The sequence below is a fragment of the Labrus mixtus genome, chromosome 6, assembly GCF_963584025.1.
Source record: "Labrus mixtus chromosome 6, fLabMix1.1, whole genome shotgun sequence".
In the NCBI taxonomy this organism is placed as follows: Eukaryota; Metazoa; Chordata; class Actinopteri; order Labriformes; family Labridae; genus Labrus; species Labrus mixtus.
The window spans coordinates 9077865-9099228 of NC_083617.1; the positions used below are offsets into that span (position 1 = coordinate 9077865).

The window sequence follows — 21364 nt, forward strand, 5'->3', positions numbered from 1 at the left end:
GCATGACATGCAGCAAAGGGCCGAGGTCGGATTCAAACCCACAGCCGCTGCGAAGAGGACAATAGCCTCCGTACATGGGGCGTGCAACATAACCGCTAGGCTATTGGCACCCCTAACACGTTTCTTTTTTATCATTGATTAATGTGTCTATGATTTTCTGTATTAATCACTTAAATTGTGCAGCCTAAAGCCTTAATATTTATATTAATGTGAATTACAACAAATGTACGGTGGCTGGGAAGTTCAAAACAAAATGAAAAAGTGTGAAACACTTGTACAAAGCTTGAGACAAATTTACAGTTTGGAAGCAGTTTTACATTTTATAGCAGAAAATTAAAAAGCAAAACACTTTTACCAAGGACAAGACAAATGTACGTTTCATAAAAAAGAAAATTCACAAATCGAAGAATCTTGCCAGAATGTACCAATTCCAAATGTCGGATGTGACCATATACACAAAAGGCAACACTGCCTTCGTTGGCTCAAATGTGTTCCACAAAACGAGCAAAACATCATTCGGTCTGAGAACACATTAAGCAACGTCTTTCCCCCAAAACAAATTTAATTGAACGCTCACTAAATCATTTCCATGTCACTTCCGACTTTTGGTTAATTACTTTTCCGGCAAGATTCTCTAGTTTTTTAAATTTGTTTCATGACAGCTAAAAGTGTTTTTCTTCTTGTACATTTGTTTTCTAAAATCTAAATGTGTTTAGTTCTTCGTTAGAGTGTTTTCCAAAATGTAAATTTGTCTCAAGCTTTTTAAAAGTGTTTCACACTCTGTGGTTTTGTCTGGCACTTCCCAGCCACCGTACAAACAGTACATTATTATTTAAAACGGACCAGTCACCTCATTCATTCTAAGTGTGCTGACAAGTGAAGAGCTTGTGTATCAGTGCTACTTTCAAGCATCTATTTGTAACACTTCCTTTGGACTTATTTCAAAATAAATGCGCATGCACAATAAATACAGGACGTTAAAACACACAGACATGTAAACGGTCTATCTACAGTTTGGAAATGTATTTATGTATTAACTAAATAGACCCGCACACAAAGATAGGTTACTTAATCACTAAATATGACTTGTCTTCTAAATTCTCCATCACAGGTCTGTCGCCCGGTTGTCTGAACCTACATCCATGTGGGTCAGGGTGCTATTCTTAAAAGAAGGTCTCATATTATGGAAGCCTTTTTATTTTAGCTTTTTTTTTTTTTTTTTTTTTTAAATGTGCCTGACATTTCATAACACTATAAAAAGCAGTTTACTAGCACATCCCAGTTGTTTCCAGGTCTAAATATGCTCGGCAGGTATTTGTGCTGTCATGAAGTCTTTTGCAGCGTTTCACATCTCTTCAGTGTAACTAGTGGAAGAGAGAGACAAACATGTGTGTAGTGGAAATGAACCATAATAATCCTAGTATATAATCAAGCTGGAAAACAGGCAAAAATGGAGGGATCACAAACCCAACACAAAATCACCCGTGCAATCTATTTTAAGGGGGACAGACAGACATGCATTTAAATGTAAATATTTTTCAGACGGCTGCGTACTCAGGGTTGCACATTTTCTCCTTGTGGTTTTGTGGGATCAACTCCTGAGGTTACACGTTTTTATAAATGGGTTTGTTATCGCACTGTGATACAGAGGGGACGATTTCAAGAGGACAACCACTCCAACTGTTCTAAAAAATAACCACAAGTCCATTTCCAGCTCCATGGTGACGCCAAAAAAAAGTTCATTCTAGGAAACAGCCTCTGCTTGGCAGCATAAGTGCAGTGTGTGTGTGTGTGTGTATTTCTACTGGACAAGAGTGATAGTGTGTCACAGCAAACACACACACTCACACAAAAATGCTTCCTGAAATGAACAAGGTCGAACATTTTCTCTATCAAAGTGCTGCAACAGTTCTGGGCATATCACTTTGTGTTTAGTCTGTTCTTTGACATGCTGAGATATCACACAGGGAAAAGGTAAATCAAGACAGCTGTTCCGAAGATAAAACATCCCACAGCTGTCAGTCAGGTTGATAAGTGGAGAGGTTCTGCCAGAAAGTATCGGAAAAAATGTTGTCGGGGCTTTTAAATGTCATGGATGCCCACTGAGAAACTGTTGAAGAGAATACTGCATCATAAAACTGTTAGTTTCAATGCGAAAGCACATTCTCACACATGCACTCCTGGAAATATCTCCAGAATTTTAGGAGGAATGCCCGTAAAATCCTCCTGATCTGATCTTTCACACATGCACCTAACAGCGGGAGACTATCTCGGTCAGACGGAAGAGGGGGCGTGTCTCCTGAGGCGAGACATGACGTCAAAAGAGCGCCGTGAAAGTGGCAAACGAATCAACAGAGTCTGCAATGAGAATATTACTGCCTTTATATCAGTGCTATGTGTAGTTTAACAGAATCACAATATCAACAGAAGAGCAGAGAAGAACATGGTGGCCAACAGAAAATGGAATGCAGCGGTTGAAATACATGCACACCACAGAGATCGCGGTCGTGCACCGACCGCAGGAAATAAACGTCACTACCCCCTTCCACTCGCTCAAGGTGAATTCTCCTGATGATATCCTGCTGCGTTCTCAATTGGGGGCTGACAGGATAAACTACGAGTGAAAAAAATGTGTCACTTTGCGTCCAACCTGAAAAACCTCAGGAGTGTTTTTGAGGATTTTTGTGCAAATGTGAATGCACTATAACTGGATTAGTACATCACAAATAAAGCCAAGAGCAAATAATGCTGGCAGAACTGCTGCACTCTAAACACAAGTTTTTCCATACCTCCCTTAAAAACCACAGAAATGTCCCCAAAGGTTGTTTTTTTGTTTTTTTTTATATTTACACAAGATTAGTTTTTCTTTGCAGCCCCCGAACCTCCATGCCTTTTTTTCTGACTTAAAGAAAATCAGGTTTCCTGTCTGTGTCTTAACTGAGCAGCAGGATGAACATGCAGCAGTCGGTTACTCTGAAAAAATGAAACGTTGACGTCGTAATATGCTTATCTGTTGATTTAGATCAAAACATATCTCAGCTAAGTCTTCTTTAATGATGCTATTGCTTACAAATGAAATTTGGTGACCTGCAATTTCTGCTTGTTTTGATAAACTGGAGGTGCAGGTCGTGTGTTATGAGTTGGTGTAAGCGGCTGATTTCAATGTTATGACAAATACTCCTATTTTTCCCACCAGTATATGAGAGGATCTTTCTTTTTATTATTTTAATCTAATTATTATGATCCAGTTTCAGTGGACAGAATAAAGCCATGATTCTTGCCTAACTCGACAGTGCATGGTGGCAGTTTGCACATGTGTGTACGTGGTCATATGTGTGTGTCAACGTTTTTTTTCCCTCAGTAACAGACCCACGTCATTTGTGTCGGAGACAGCTGCAGAGGCATATCCACCATGCCAGCGCTCTCTTTGCCAGAACCTTATTCCCAGATTCCTAGATTTCCACAACCCAGCTTTCCTAATCGTTCACGGATCTCAGTGTCATGTTCTTGGATGACTGATGGATACCCCTGAGAGTCAAGCGTGTGGGTGTTTTCCTTCATAACCAAAAACAAGCTCTTGTTTTCAAAGCTTGATGTTTTTGACAGAAAACGTTCTCACTCCTCATGCTTCATTCATAGAAAACTCCAGCGCAGGCCAACTGTGGGCCTTGGAATTTGTTCTTGTTGAACCCATAGGAGGAGCTGAGATCCATCAACTCACCAGCTTTTCACAGACGTAGGTTCAGTTTAACCTAGTCCTACGCTTACCATATTTACAGGGCGTTAAGGGCTAAAGCTAAGTGGGGCCGTGGGTGTGAATCCCCCCCCCCCCCCCCCCCCCCCCCTCTCCTAGCCCTGGACTTAGCCACGGTCCCTCTAAGCCTGAAAAGTTGTACAGCTGCACAGCCGCGTTGGGTTACCCGCCTCGTGAATGACAAGAGCAGGTTGGGTGTCAGACTGGGGCATACAGAGGTGCACAAAACATCTTGTCATCTGCCACAGGAAGATCATTCTGCCGCTGTCTATGTTTGAATGCGATGCCTGTGTGTTACGTGGGCGGATGTATTTGTGTGTGTCTCTGTATATTTCTGTGAGTCTCCCTGCCGGATATACTGTACACGTGTGTGTTGCTAATCTCGGTGACGCTTGGTGTTGATGCTATATCCGACCTATAGCCCTATATGGTCCCTAAATTCTCTTGCTATAAAGGCTCTTTCTTTGTATAACTCCTCGAACATAAAAATATGTTGACATGTAGGTGTCACATCTGTGTTTAAAAGTGGTTGTCTGTCGGCAGTGACACTAGAAAGGGAGAAGTAGCTTGTCTCTAGCATCCCTGATAAGCCTTATCTGTTTACAGCCTCCACCCGCTCACTCTCTCTCTCTCTCTCTCTCTCTCTCTCTCTGCTAACCTGATTGAGTGAGTGTTAGAGCAGAGACAGACGCAGGGCCTTCAGAGCCTTTCGCTGCGACTGGAAGGAAGATCAGGGGTCAGCCTGTGAAAACATTCCCATGGCGCACCTCCCCCTCACCCTCATCCCCTGCCAGAAACTTCCCGACATACTACAGGGCCGTGTGTACAGTTAAGAGAGGAGAGACAGAAATCTAAAAAGAAGTGCAGGTTTTTTTTTTTTTTCAGTAAGTAAAGGGTCAGTCACAAACATCTATTTTCAAAACGAACATTTACCCATATAAACACATGTGTTCTGTGGAAAGACCTGAAATTAAGCCTCAGCTAGAGAGAACAAATTGTGGCACTAAAAAAGTTAGTGAACCCAAACTTAAGTATGTTATTTCCTCAGCAAACGTAGTCGTTATACCTTATGAACCAGAACAGCAACAAACCCCAACTACGAAAAAAATCTTAATACGTCTTTTTGTTTTTGCTGTTTGAATTTGGCACGCCTACGTTCTTATCATATCTTACAATCAATTCATAGCCGGAATGAAACGGTACACAGAGGTCATGGTTCGGTATGAGTTTAGTACAAAAGGCAAAAAATTGAATTAAATGCAACACAGATGATTTCAAAATCCATGTCATCAAGTTTAGCTTACATCTTAAACTTAACATTAAGTATGAATGAGAGACTACGGTAAAAGATTGATATACTGTATGTGCTGCATGTCAATACTTTGATGCACAGGTTCAACCAGCAGGGGCTGTCCACACACACGGGTTCGACTGCACGGGCTGTCAATAATTTTCACACCCCATCATATGTGAAAACTTCAAGATCCTTTGACAAAAATATTTTTTTTGTTGATGTAACATCAAATATCATGTATTGCTCACAAAAAAAAAGTACAAACTAATTTCAATGTTTTTGAAAAGCATTTTATTCTACACCCCGTTTAATATTTTTACCCCTTTGACAGCTGCATTTTTTCAGCCACATCACCTCACAACTGAACTTATAACTGAACAGTATTAACATATAGCAGGGGGGAATAGTATATAATAATGACGTCAATTAAATATCTCATATGCAAAAACATTTAATGTCCAAAAATATCTTTATAATCTGCAAATATGTAAAAAAAAAAATAATGTCAGAAAAATAAAAGAAAGTCATAAAACATTTAAGACATGTTGATGTTGTCATCGCGTGTGTGTGTGTGTGTGTGTGTGTGTGTGTGTGTGTGTGTGTGTGTGTGTGTGTGTGTGTGTGTGTGTGTGTGTGTGTGTGTGTGTGTGTGTGTGTGTGTGTGTGTGTGTGTGTGTGTGTGTGTGTGTGTGTGTGTGTGTGTGTGTGTGTGTGTGTGTGTGTGTGTGTGTGTGTGTGTGTGTGTGTGTGTGTGTGTGTGTGTGTGTGTGTGTGTGTGTGTGTGTGTGTGTGTGTGTGTGTGTGTGTGTGTGTGTGTGTGTGTGTGTGTGTGTGTGTGTGTGTGTGTGTGTGTGTGTTGTGTCACGTCACATCATCTTTTAATAATCTTCATTCAGATCACTCAGGACATTTCATGCCTTGTTTTCAAATAAATTCTTACAGTATTAAGCAAGACTTGTTTTGGTTGGGAAAAAAACGAGAAATATTTAGAAACTGGTTGAATGAATAAGCCCCTTGTTGGCTGTTTTCCACTCACTGCACATAACTTCCCCCTACTATTTTTATCTGATTTGATTTATTTATACCGGCGCAAATAAATAAAACTCACCACTCCACCGAGATATACTGACAATTTGACTTTACATATCGGCCACAAATGTGTCTTAATCTATGGCTTACATAGTACTGATCCCTACGAGAGCTTAGGGAGAGCTGCGGATTCTGGGTAGCCCGCCAGATCAGGACTCTAAGTTCCTTCAAATAATAGGATGGAGAAAAACTGCAACAAAATCAAAACCACAGAAGAGGCCCCCATAGTCTATATGTTGACAAGCAGACTGTATAGGACCGCCTGTGTGGTTTGTTGTTGTAGTTCTTTTTTTCTCTGTGAGATCCAAGGCTCTGTCCAAACATACTCGAGTCTGACGCACCACTGCGATGCAGCGAGGACCCTGCTGGGGGAACAATACGGGCCTGCCTTCCTGACCTCTCTGTCCAACAGATCCTACAGACATACAATGACTGCCTTAATTACCAGCCTCCATTCCCACCACTTGGGCTTTCCCCAATGGTGCCCATTCACAACCGCAGTCTCTCCCTAAGGTGCCCATTCAAGCACGACACAAAGCCAGCAGTGTCGGTCCCTGATCTCTTGACACCAAACCCGGTACTGTGTGCCAGCACTTGCAGCTTCACAGTGTCTCTGTCTGTCTGTCATTCTGTCCGTCCTCTCTGTCAGGCTGCCTCGTATCACGGAGGAATCTCTGTCGTCCACATGTGACAAGAATCGGTGCTGCGGTGAAAAGCAATAAGTTCAACCGAATACCGATCAAATCGTGGACAAGCGCGACAGAAGTGTCCCATCTGATGTGGATGTAAAAGTCTGGTGCTCTGATTCAGTCTTTCCAAAAGTCATTTTTTTCAACCTCTACCTTTCTATGCTAATGTGAGAGGAGAGAGACGAGGTTGTCAGGATGTAGAAAATGATGTAATCAGCTCATGTGAGGGGTCTATTAAGTCTTTCTATCTGCAGCAATGGCACAATCAGATAATGTTCAACTTAGTTGTCATCTATCTTCAGACCTATAGAATGCACATTTTATCAAATGTGTTGCATGACAACAACAAAAAGTAGATGCAAGGTTGTCGGGTGATATGAACCCAAAATGCTGGACCTAGGCCTATTGATGAGAAATTATCATTATGTACACATCCGCTGAATTCAGGTCCAAGTTATTCTGTTAATTCTTTGTACCATAAAACATCAGAAATTAGTTTAGAAAACACATCACAGTTTTTGCAAATCCAAGGGGTGGGGCGCAGATGGCCTAGCGGTTAAATCGCGCCCCATGTACAGAGGCTATAGTCCCCCAAGCGGGCAACCTGGGTTTACTGTAAGTCCAGCATGAGGCTCCTTTCCTGCATGTCCATCCAATATCTCTCTCACAATGTCCTCCTCTATCCACTGTTCTGGCTAATATAAAGGCAAAACAAGCCCAAAAATAAGTCAAAACATCCCAAATACATCCAATTGACTACGTTAAAGGATCAGTAAATGTGATCATTTCGCAAATTTGAGGAGCTTGAACCATCAAAGTTCAATATTTTGACTTGGATGGTCAAAAAAATAAAAGAAAACTACTTGCAGTAATCAAAATATAGCAACAACTATCTAAAAATCAACATTTTCAAACAAGCAGAGCCTGAATAGTGATACACAGTCCACACTGTAGACGATACATATTTAAAGTATGTATGGGGTTGTAAGTACTGATGTGATGACATTGACTTTAATATACATTATAGCTTATAATGCTCAGAGTGGAGAGAAAGACGAGGTTATGGTCGCTGTCAGGATGTGCTAAGTGATTCACATGACACAAAATTAGCATTTAGTATGAGTTTACAAAGTCCTCTGGTGCTGATGAGCTTACAGCACATCATGCTGCAGTGAAAATCTGACCTCTGACTCCGTGATCCCTCCCTCCGCCCTCCGGTGAAAGAAGAACCATCCTGTTCTAGTTCCTGAGGCCTCACCGTGTGGCTGCTGACCCCCATAACACTGACGCTGTGCTAAGAAAACAAGACGGAGCGCTGTAACCGTACGAGTAACTGCAGAACTTACTGCCTTACTCTGGTGCATTTTCTTTTAACCTTAGATTCTGTAGACATTTCGGCTGTAGAAATCTTCTACCTCTTCTTCCTCTTTTTTTCTCTTAAAAGGTCTTTTTTAATTTGGGTACTTAAAGACTTGCAGCATAAAAGACAAACAGCATAAGGAGGTTATAAAAAACAGTGTTGACTTGTTTAATTCTGGTGCTACAGAGACAAGCTTACAGCTTCCTTTATTATTTATTTTCTTGTATTAACTCCAGCCTTCATTTCACAAAAGTGGCTCAAAAGTGTGACAGGAAGAAATATCTACATTAGAAGTTATTGTGAGAATGTTCATTCAAAACTTGAACAAAACTACCTTAGTCCATGAGTAAAACTTCAGGTATAAAATCTTTTTGAGATGAGACAACTGATGGAATTAGTGTCCGCTTAGCTACACCTTTCTTTATGTAGGATAAACTGACACTAAGTAAGTATCTGACGTATTGTCCGAGCTTTCATTGGCCGTCTTCACACATGCACTGCTGAAAATACAATTTCCAGGTTTTTGCTGCATCTGTGAAACCAGATGGCAGAATTTTTCACCCTCACTTTAGCTGGACTTTTTGTTCTGCCAGCCCTCTCGGAAAATGTCCGCATGATGTCGGGGTGAGCCGATGTGTGAACACAGCAGGAGGTGTTCAGGACAATTCACCACGGGCAACAGAACAGGTGGGGTTAATGATGTTTATATCAATCTGTACTAAGGTCCTGCACGTAATAAAACTGTGTCCGCAAGTATGTTCTGTCCCGCTCATTGGTTGATACTGTGAGTACATCCAATTACATGTAGCATTGAAATAAAGGCAAAAAAAAAACTATCAAGTTTCAAGTGTAGCTTAGTCCGCAGCATCTTTCTTACGTCACAGCTTGCCTTCTGAGACCCCCCTCGTCTGACAGGGAAATCTTCACACTGTGAAAGACGTGTGAGTGAGCAACTCAAGGAGATTTCAGGGGCAGGCTGTGCTGAAATTTTCAACAGTGCATGTCTGAAAACAGCTTCAGTAAGTAGATGGTTTGTTGTCTTAGCTTTCACTGTTATTTCACCATATGTCTGCAACAAATCAGCTGTAAGACTACCTAACAGCATCTAACATCACATCCCCGCCTCCCAGAGATGGGGTTAGAGGTGTCATGGTTACCAAAACAGGAAGTAGTGGGATTGTTGTGTCAGCAAAAATTGAGAGGAAGACAGGGATTTCTGTACAGAACACAAACCAGCTGGCAGGAAACCGCGCTTTTATCATTCTTTTAACTTTGATTTCCTTTCAGAGGAAGTTGCCCTCAGTCCCCTCAAGCCCGCTAGCTGTCTCTCGACTCGCCTGCCCTTCGAAGCGTACCTTCCCTGTGTACGACATGGACCTTCCTCTTACCATGACAGTAACACATCCAATATGCCTGCCTGCCACGACAAATAACTGCAGCCATGTCAGAATCGGCTTTGGGCTATGGAGATCATGAGGGGCAACATTTGAACCATTCTCTATTGACAAATGTTGAAGTGTGACTGCAGTGTTGAAAGATTGTTTGACGACAGGGTTAACAAACTGCACGATGCATAAGGACCGAGAGATTGCAAGAGAGACAAGAAGAGAGAAAACAGCTGGTTGAGGCAGAGGAAAATGTAAACACACGATTTTCCCCGCAGATATCTTGAAGTACAGGCAATAGGCGGTAAAATGGAGATTGGGAAAGCTAAAGGACAGATGTAGGATGGATCTATGTTCCTTCCCTTCCCAGGAACATTAGCCCCCGGGGGACTGTTAACGTCTGCAGCCATGTTAAACCCACATAATCTGTTGAACTATAGAAAAATCAGCACTGAACTAACTATCGATGACAGTTAGAAAGCTTATTGTAGACAGTTTTACAGCATTGTTCCAATACAGGAGGGGTGAAATGTTTGGCCAGAAGCTTGAGGCAATGCATGCATGTAGGAATACTAAGCTGGACTTCAGATAGAGCTGGAATCTTCAGTTTGAATGGAACAGGAAGCTACAGAAGAGAGGAAGACGTGGGGTGAAAAGGGACAGAAAAAAAAAGAAGTTGGTTTGAATCCAAGGACCAGCTAGAGTTACCCACAAGCAAGACACTCACACTGTTTCTGATTAAGTGTTAAAGCTGAAATTCCAACTCCGTAACGCCACGAGAGCGGCGCTCTAGCTTCCAGATGTGAATGTGGTGGACTACCCAACATTTGCAAATATTCACCTGGGACCTTTATAAGAAGAAAAAAAACAGTCATACCCAAAGTCCTTGTTAGCTGGTAAAAGTAAAACATGGTTTTAGTTACAGTTTAAGGCATTTCTACCCTTAAGAGGACCAGTCTAAAGATCTGCACTCAAGAAAGGTGTATTCCTTCAACAAGCCCAAAAAAACTGTGAGAACGAAAAAGTCACAAGTGTTAATACTCATTAGATATGATAGCATCAATATGATAGGATGTGATAAGAAGTAATACGATTCGATAGGATAGGATTAGATTGGATAGGATACGATATGATGCAATGCAATGCGATACACGTTACTGTCCAGGAGGAGACATTTGTCTTGGACTCCAGTGCTGCACACATTTAGCGTCCTCAAAAGTAAAATCAGAACTCATGCAGAGAGCTCTACTTGAATTTAAAAAAACACTTCAATATTAGAGACACACACAGCAGGAAGTTGGGTGTGCCCCCACTGGGCTAGAGTACTTATTTTCCAAAGAGAAGCACACAGATAGCCCTGTGCGTAGTTAATTCTAAACTTGCATTGTGTATTTGACAAATTATACCTTATCACCCCCTACTCTCACACCATCTCACAGCCAAAACAGCAAATTGAAAGCATTAAAAAACGAAGGATTGCAGTCATTGCACAATTATCCCAGCAGGACCGCTTAGCAATTTGAAGAAGAAAAAAAAAACACTGCTGCTCTGAAAAGAAATCAAACCAGACGACTTTGAAAATCAAAAACAACAACCGTCCGTGTTTGTTATGACAGACAAAGTGGGCAGCGGTAATGAAGTCGTTCATTTTATCACCGCGACTGACGGACAAAGCGGGGTCACACATTACTCTTAAAGGTGTGATTATTTTTCCCCAGGTGTGAAGAGCCCCTCACTTCAAAGCTCGCCTCAGGTCTCCATGTTGACACTGTAATGGGAGATTATGGGCACCATTTGTCACAAAGCACAGGCTGCTGCTGAAATCACCGCCGGATGAGGTGTGAGGTCCATCACGGTAATTGGCATATGGTCACAGATAAGAGATCGGATATGTGCTTGGTGGAGAGATACGGGCATGAGCAGATGAAGGGCTTCACTGACTGACGGGGACTTGAAAGAGGGGAAAGTGTCATCACTTGCACTTCGAAAAAAAAAGGAACAGCAGCTAGCTCAGTTGAGTATAGTAACTTTAGCATATGGGACACATTTCGGCCCATGTGATTGACTGGTGACCAGTCCAGGGTGTACCCCGCCTCGAGCCCAACGACAGCTGGGACTGGCTCCAGCCCCCCGCGACCCTGAACGGTAGAAGTGGTATACTGTAGATAATGGATGGATTGATAGACACATTTCTGCCCATATGCATGTCAACACACTGTTAAGATCGTGTCAAGTCTGCTGTCACTATAGAGATCAAGAGACTTTTATGCTATATATACCCGGTCTACAACAGACACCATAACGATTAAAACAGAAGGCCCATTATACTGGTGTGATAAAGACGCCTCTGTTTAAGGATCAATGAGCTCCATGTGTTTCTGATCAACACTGTGATGCTTCTTTTCTATCTGCGCTTCCTGCTCTGCTAACAGGGACACGGACACATCCAGAACATCCATGTTGAAGTATAGTCATTGGCTTTATGTGTTATAAATTGAGTGTACATTAAAGCCGGCACAAGAGATGAATTTCATCCATCTGTATGCCTGTAATCCAGTTTATAAAGCCGACGTAATATGCTAAAGATGTCTCATAAAAGAGCTTTTCATCGCTACAGTGGCCCTTAGAGCTCAATTTTAGCATGACTTGTGTTAGATGAGAACATTGATACCACTTTAATGTCTGTCCATTAAACACAAGGCACACAGGCAGTAGCTGTTAGCTTAGCTTAGCACGAATACAGGAAACAAGGGGATACGGCCGGCAAGCTCGTGTTATAAAAAGCAAACTTTTCAGCATGTTGTATTTCGTTTTTTGTTTTTTTTAGGGTCTTAAGAAAATGTTCTGCTCTATGGCACAAGATCAAATAAACATAGTTCTTAAAACTGCAGCTGAAAGCTTCTTGATTTCTTCAACAAGCTCCAGAAAGATTGTCTTTGCCAGATTATGAACAGCTTCCATACGAGACTTTTTAGTTTGCTTTCTTTTCTGTTTTGAAAGGACTTATTTGGAAAATCAAAGGCCAGAGTTTTAGCATTTTTCATGAGAGACATTTTGTGTCCGTTTCCCCTCCCCCGTGCTTTCATAACTGTTTTGAAGTGGGCGGGACTAATTTGATCATCTAATGCACTAAATGCACCAAATGCATCTCTTTCCTCCGATCAGCTTGTTATATTTCAATCAGTCAACATGAAACAGCAGTTGGAGGTTACCCTGACTGAACAGATTGGCAAAGTCTCCATAATTAAGAACGTTTAACTAAGTTTGATATTTTTCCTTACGGCAGAAATAGGCATCAAGGCCGAAAGCGGTTGCAGGGAAAAAATGTTGTGCAGGTTATTTCTGGCTTTTACGTGTTTATGAAAAAGTAAGTGTTCGACCAGCGGTGCAGTATCTGAAACATCTCTGAAGAATAAAATAACATTCCCAGGAAACTATAACTCTGAAGGTCTGAGGCAGAATGGGGAATGCATTGAGACCAGGAATAGGGAACAGTAAGTCAGGAGTAACTCAGAGGAGCACGTAAAACACACACACACACACACACACACACACACACACACACACACACACACACACAAACCTGCATTCCTGCAGAGACATTTTCCATGAGTTCATCATCAGGGAGACGCAGGGAGAAGATGCCGTTCAATGCATCATTTTGATCAGAGGTGGAGCCAACTGTTGAGAGGATTAAGTCCGCCGAACAGAACCAAATCATGAGTGCAAGTGGAAGACATCTTGGACGGGGGCCAAAGCGTGGCAGCGAGGGGCATTCTGCTCATAACTGGGGGAGCGACCTCATTTTCCGAATAAAAGCCAGTTTACATAACACCTCTGTCCTCATGACAGGGAGCACTGGGCAGCTGCTGCCAGGCCTGTGGCTTTCATTCAACCAGCGACTCGAGGTCCCTGAAAAAATAATTCTCCAGCCTGTGTGAGTGTTTACAGTATTATCATGTTAAAACAACAAACATACATTACATAGGAACATTGTTGACCTCAGCTTTAATTGCCTATAAAGAATACAGTAGTCTGCTCCAGCACATGAATAAGTAGGCAGATGCTATTCTATATATTCTTTGTCAATCTGATGAAAAAACAAAAATTGATTAAAATACTTGGTCCCTGCTGATTTAAATCTTTTAAACAGGTAAGTGGTAAGGTTGTTGAATTTTGCAGAAACAGGTGAACATAATTGGATTTGTTGAGGACTATTTGCAGCTGAGTATTAAAAATGAATTTGGCTCTATAATGAGTAGTAACGGCAGAAACGCGGCCCACTTCACTCATTGCAAAAGTTGGTATTTTTATGAAGTTTTCTGACAAAAGGACTGAAGAAACTCAAATGTGCACTATGCTTGTGATGATTTTTCTAAAGGCTGCGCTCCTTTCATGGTTTACTTATAACTTCTGGTTATTTGCCTGTCTGTTCCCACGGCAGGACTCTGTGACTAGTGCTCTGTTTTTTTTTTGTTGTTGACCATGATATCAGGCTTTTTATGTATGGTGGCTTTAGTTTTACCAGGATAAAATGTTTTTTTCACACATCTGTTACAGTTAAGCAGCACAATGTTGCATTCCCACCTTCAAAAAGTAGTTTTAAAGTCGATCTAATAGTAAAATCACATTCAACAAGGAGAATGGCATTGATCCCATTTTCACCCTGGTTGCCTGCTTTCAGCACTATGTAACTTTGGCAGGAGGCAGCGGTTCTCACACGAGAAGTGCACGTGGCATTACGGCACTAGTTCCCACACCAGCCTTCAGCTAAAAAGAAGCCACATCAGTACTCTTGGATTCAACGGCTGAGGACGAGGAGATGAAGCTAAGAAAAGAAAAAGAGAGAGTGACCGAGCAAGAAGCCAGACGAGAGTAAATATTGGACAGGCTATTACACGTTGGCGAGAGCTTTGTCAAACAGTAGCCTGCAACGCTGATGCCGAGCTGGCTGTGTCAATACGCGGTGTGTGTTTTACGACAGTGCAGTTGCACTCAGAGACCTTCAGTGGGCTCCACAGCGCTCCAAACCAAATTCCTCCACCATGTTGCTTTAAGTACCCACTTAATGTTTGGGAGAGTTTTATCTGTTCATAATAGTCGCTAAAAAGCAAATAAACATAAATCACTAGCAACACCCTTTAAACAATAATAGTATTTATCCTCGTGTAAACTGAATGATAGAAGTTACAGAACAAACCAGCGCATTCAAACATGTTGAGGTGGACTAATAAGGAGGACTGTACATGTCACAAGAATGTAATTCTCCATGCTGGATCAGGATGACACGCTCAAAGCGCTTTGTTTTCATTGGCTGGACGGGACAAACTATTAGTAGGGACACATTCATCCTCTAATGCATTCCTGTGTGAGAACATACCGGCAACGTTACGGGCACAAAATGAATCACTACACCTTGTGAAACGACGTAGTTATGAAAGGAAAACTGTCGGAAAAGTCTTGGCTTAAGTCTCACATCTGTTATTTTGGTCTCCAGCTGGTTAAGTTTAGGCAGAACTATCTTTGGCCAGGCAGGCACTGACAGGTGACTGGGCAATAGTGTTTAAGTGATGTAGCACAAATGGAAGGTCAATTTATGGAGGGAAAAAGAAAAAGCCCAGGAGAGACCTAAATAACTTTGGTGGTGTTGAACTGTGTAGGTGCGGAGGCTGTAGCTGCTTTTTGACTTACTGTTGGCAGTTTAACGAAGAGTTGAAATATAAACCAGAAGACGGCTGAGTGTGAGATTGAGGTCCACTCCTGAAAGCTTACAACTAAGATTGATTTCACAGTGTCTGTCTATGGGGTTTTATTTCATTAAGCCACTTTTTGTTTTTCATCTAAAAAGATAAATATGATTTGTTTAACTAACCCTAATGTGCTCAGCATGTTGGTTTCCTTATTGTTTCTTATGGAAAATAAACACATTAGATTATGTATTCATGTACACGACTTGATCCAATGCTGAGCATCAGTTTCTTGTGATCAATGGTCACATTAACAGCCATAGCATTACTTAAAGGAAGAATGAAGTCCAACGTTACATGATGCATGGTATACTAAGATTCCCTTCAGAGTTGTCAATTGATGATCTAATTCCCACACTTTGCAGTTTGGAGCTGTCCAGGAGATATTTCATCAGTACACAGGTCTTTCACAGACCTCCAGAGACCAGTCATCATATGTCATAAAGCGAGTCAAAGCATTTTAATCTCACATCTGCTCCTCATTACCATTCCATGCAAAAGAAACTCGGGGCTGGGGTTAGGCTGTTGCACCTCACCCAGGGGAAGGGAGAGGCAAAAAAAAAGAGAGAGACAGAGAGAGAAAGAGAGAGAGAGAGAAAGAAGAGAATATTAGGCACCACAAGTCCAAAAAAATCAACTTAAAAAACCTCAAATGTCCATATTTCCAAGGGAGTGTGCCATTGTGTTCCTGTCATGAAACCAGATCACTTCCAGGCCGCAGTCCCAGCAATGGAGTTTGTTTTACAAGGCGCTATATAACACCACAATGACAGATCCACCGCAGCAATTTCATACTCCATTCCTCACCAACAACTCCTCCACAAACTATCTCTTAAATTCAGTTTTCCCTGGTTTATGTGTAGATGTCAAGTTGTTGCACACCTGCACAAACCTTAAGTATCTAGTCCAGCATCCACCCAGGGCCTTTTTTTTCTTCTTCAAAACAGACACTTCTGCCCTCACTTCATTATGTAAAGTGTCGGAAATCGTTTAAAACCCATAATTCTCCTTGCCCTGGCCCTGATGATGTTTATATTTTGGGAGATGACAGCAGCTGGGACCACATTAGTTGCACATTAGCGCTCCTAACCTCCATGCTAGACCTCAGGATGGATTATTCATGGTGCCTCACATAGAACCTGCATCCCATCGGACTGAATCAGAAACTGGAAGGCAGAGGAATGCAACTGTGACTTTTCTTTGAGCTACACGTCAAAGAAGACGGCTGTTCTCGAATTTGCTCATGATTCTTCAGAATATGCTACGAGGCCGACGAGGCTAACGCAATCGGCTGCACCTTTGACTCTTGAATTAGCCCAACAAAGTTTTCATATCCAGGCTAAGGCGGACGGCTTCTTGTACTGTAATGATGTGGTAGTTAAGATGCACACAAGCGCATTTATACACACACTCACACACATGACTACGGAAGACAGAGGCCAGCCTGTTTAACAAGTAGGTCAGACCACAGCCAAATAGAGAGAGAGAGAGAGAGAGAGAGCGAGCGAGTGAGGGACAGAAAGACAGAGAGACGGACATTGGCTGGAGCAGGCACTGCATTTAGTGCCATCATTGGCTTTAATTAACAAAATGATAACACACTGAAACTGTCTGAAGAGGCATGCAAAACATATGTTATTGTGATGCAAAACATAAAGATGTTAAACAAGTGCAAGGCATGTAGAGTCAAAAAATTGGATGTTTTTATGACGTTAAAGCTGTGTATGTAGACTGGATTATGTGTTCAATGTGTCTTACCTGGGGGCAGTCTTTGATGTAATGGCCCTTGTTGAAGCACAGGTGGCACAGGTAGTTGGGTGGGGGTCTTTTGTTGGGTTTCCTGGGCTCCGAGGAAAGGGAAAGGTCTGAGAAATGGTCCGTCAGGGAGTTGAGTCCATCCACGATGTTGTTAAGGGAGCCATAGGGAGATACATTCTTATAAACGTTGTTGTTTAAGGCCTGGGAAATGAGAACAAGATCAGACGGGGGTCCATTTAAACATGTGATTCTACACATTTGTATGAATTGCATTTACTATATAAACAGCAATCTTGGAGCCGTCACACTTTATATACTGACAACCCACAAGTGGGATTTATTGACATAGAGCATGCTGGGACATCATTAAAAACAAGACAGTATTACATAAAGTGTTGCATTCCCAGTTTGCAGTGTTAAAATCTTGAGATAAATCACCAATTTCCGCTGAGCTCTCTATGTCCTATTTTTCTGTTACACACACACACACAAAAAAAAAAAGAATATGAAGGGGGGGGGAAACACGTCCAAGATCATTTCTCTCATTAAATTCAGAACATCTGGCGAGAGGCCCAGCTGTGCTCATGAGCTGGAAAAGTACTGAGCATGTCCACAGAGAAAAAGACAGGACTTTACAGAGGATGACTCATTGTAAACAAGATGGGAGGCATGTTCCCTCGCCAGCCTGTGGAACATCAGCAGTGTCACCATGCACTGTTGGCGGTAAACTAACCATGGTCAGTGTTTGCAGCATGCTGGGAGCCACAGAACGCGGCGGTGCATGCCACAGGGCCGAGTGAATCCATGGACGATGCCGTCTGAATATTAATAACAGGGAGAGCATTGCCTGCAGTCACTTATTTCCCTTCTCATTCATGTCGTCTTCTGCTCAAAATTCAGTCCGGAAACGACAGAAAGGAATTGACCTCTGGGTTAAATTATGCTGATTTAAGGGCACATTTAATAAAAAACCAACGGGGGACGATATACTAAAAAGTCTAATAGAGTCATCGGTCTTGAGATGTAACAGTTTAACTGCACTAATAAATGTTTTAGCAGCACTCAATAATTGCGTGACATGACGAAATCCACAGATAAACTCTTTCTCATCCCTTACAGTTTCTTTTCGGGGCACATGTTTGTGTCTGAGAAATGATGTTTCTGTTGATGTTTAATGTTGCACAGCACAGACACTTAAGACTTGGCAACCTGACCAAGGCAGAGAGCCAAATCTTTATCTGCAGCCGGTGAGATTGTCTTGCTAACCAGCTCCAGCTTTAAGACCCATGTTCATCTATTACATGTAGTCATCGTAAATCAAACGGCCAGGCTCTGAAGTTTCTCAAGTTTTCCTTTCGCAGTGTGTTTCCAGCTCTGTGTATTATCGCTGCTGATGGAAATGAAGATGTTTGTGTGATGCTAAACATTAGCCCTCGTGGACGTTAAATTGGAACAAACGCAAAGTTGATGTTCCTCGCAGTTCTTCAGCATTTCGTCTTGTGTCATGCAGGCCAAAGGAAACTGATTTTCACACACATCTGCTAATGGCCAGGAGAGACTGTTTATTTTGTGTGTCTGTGAGAGTGAAGAAGAGAGCGAGCGAGTGAGTGAGCAGGAGAGTTTGTGTTTACTTGCATGGCGATTGATTTGTATGTATTGGCTTAAACAATGAGGATCAAGCTCCATTACCAAATCATGTGTGTCCAAGTTGAGGTTGGGCAATTGCAGCAGATCAATTATCAAAGATCTGAGGTCCAGGGAAGAGGTTTCGCAATGCAATCAATATGTTTAAAACATGGCTGTGGTTTATAGTGGAAAGTTAAAAAGGTGACTGATTGGATGCAGAATAAATTCCATAAGAAATTGCAAAAGAGTTGCATGAATCCACGAGGGTTGTTAATGTTCCAATTTTTTTTTCTTTTTTATCATATAAGTCAATAAAGAGGGAGAAAAAGTAACAAGTATTTTAAAAAGAAATCTGTCAGCAAGTTGAGATTGTGGTAAGCATTCTTCACTTGTCCCACAACGAACAACAAATTTGAGTTTTTATCTCAATTCAACTTCAATTAGTCTGTTGTGTGATCCGTCATTGCAAAGAACAACCACATTATGCATTACTCATCTCATCATCAAATCTCTGCAGTGGTTTATTTTACTTGGCTTAGCCTGTAGAGTAAGTTGCAAAATGCCCCCCCCCCCCACAACCCCACCCCTTAAACCATTTCCAGACTGCTTATGTTCTCTCAGTTTGAAACTCTTTATACTCATGCGGATTGAATGGCATTACACAATTGCGTGTAATGTATAATGTGCACACCCCATTTTTCAGAGGACTGTTTCATGTTAAATGACTTCAAAAGGCCTCTATGGTTACCAGCATAATAATGGACACCAGCTCTAGATGGTGGATATACAACCGTCCCTTCATGACGAGTGTTTCCAACACATCACGTCCCAGTAACGTAGATCTAAGAAACTAAACTGCAGCACAATCAACACACACTATGGAAGCTTGTATTTTCTTTACACTGCCACTTTTCCTGCAGTATGTGATTCGTTTTCTGTGTGTGCTGTACGTATGTACAGTATGTGTGTGTGGGTTATGTTGAAGGGGTGTGGTGGTGGTGGTGGTGGTGGTGGGGTCCTTTTTGCGCTGTATGGTCTGCAGTATCAGGTTTGCACCATGCATACGTTACCAGCATGTATGTCCCTAAAATTACACAGAGCTACAGGAATAGACAATATGTAAACAAGGCTTGATTTTGTTTGCACAACCAGGTCTACTTGGGAACGGCAGAGCCCAGCAGGAGGCTGCAGAGGACGCCTGCTCTCTCCAGACAAGAGGCGTGCAGAAGAATGTCTACCTCCTTACCCCTCTGATTAGAGCAAATCTGATACAAGCAGAGCTTCATCTTAAATCTGAACTACCCTTAGTATGCTGGGACCTTTCCATTAAATGACAAACTCAGTTGTCCTGAATGTTTATAAATCTTTGGTGAAATCTGTTATGTCCACACTGTCTGCGCTTCATCTGATCATTCTGATATTTTCTTAACCTATTCTGTATTCGATAACATGTTCAAAGTTGAAACTTTTTTTTTTCTATTCTAGCCCAGTTATCCCTCCCAATAATATATATATATATATATGATCTTGGTGCAGGACAAACCTGGTTAAAAAGAAATTAAAAACTGAGATGATAATGGATATTACATTTTCAGTATATATAAACTAAGTTGTAATTTTCATTTATAGAACTTTCTTGCGGCTTTTATTAGTTTTGCGAACTAAAATTGTAGATGCAAAAAAACTCCTATTCCATCCCAGAACTTAGAGGACAACTAGGGAACTGAAAACCAAGTCACACTAAAGACTAAATCCTGGGGAATCATAATAGTCCTGATTTATTTAGGACTTAAAATTGTTAAGTGATATTCACATTAGAATAATTCCTGTGTTATATAAAAAAGAAAATAGGCTATTAGGCTACTTGGTCCATTAAATGTGATGCCATTTGGTCTAGCAGGAGCTTTAAAAAAAATAATCAAAAGTTGAATGTCCTATCATGTCGATGTTTTCAGACCATTTGAAGTTATATAAGACATAGCATGATGGCACTGTTTATCCTTCCAGTAGAGCCCATGCTGTACATGTTAAACCATTTGCTGCAAAGACGTGGAACAGTCAACAAATCAATCATGCCGGGTTTCTTACTGAAGCAGATTAAACCACTCATCCCACAATGACAGTCACCCCTGATAGGTTTGCCACATGCATGCCATCTTTCACCTCATTCCGCTGCAGCTGAAAGAAGTTGTTGAGATAGTTGGAGTTCAGGGAAGAGCTCAAGTCCGCCGCTGCGGGAGTCTTGCTGAAATTGAGATCCGGGTGGGAAGAGTTGGGTTCGGGTCTGAACGCGTCAAAAGCGCTGGTCTGGTGGGGGTCTTGCAAGGAGAGATAGACCCAGTTGAGAAGTTGGGCAGGCTGGTACACGGAGGCACTCGTGTCTATGGCAGACAACAAGCTCATCTTTCAATTCAAATGGCTAAACTGGATTTTCCACCGCTGATTCTTGGACTGGTCTCAACTCTTTTGCCGTCTTGCTTTTCCGTTCCTGTACCCCGGCAGTGGCAAGTGCTCCTTTTCTCTTGCCGTACAGGGCCCTGTCCTCCTCGCGCCGGGAGCCTCGTCCCAGTTTGATGTTACTCAAAAGTCATTGCGCTAACATGTCAGTATAAAAAGTTTTCCCCTACTCCCCATGGCCCGCTATCTGCCTTTATTGCAGAGA

At 41.8% G+C, this 21364-nt stretch overlaps 1 protein-coding gene across 1 annotated transcript in view; it reads right to left on the minus strand.

The window, feature by feature from the left end:
* Positions 1-21364, minus strand: part of zcchc24 (zinc finger, CCHC domain containing 24) — a 38761-nt gene extending 17397 nt beyond the window's left edge. The window contains exons 1-2 of the mRNA XM_061039874.1: positions 20866-21364; positions 17077-17277 (exon numbers count right to left, since the gene is read on the minus strand). Coding sequence (XP_060895857.1) covers positions 17077-17277; positions 20866-21105 — 441 coding nt within the window. The 5' untranslated portion in view covers positions 21106-21364. The remainder of the gene's footprint in view (positions 1-17076; positions 17278-20865) is intronic.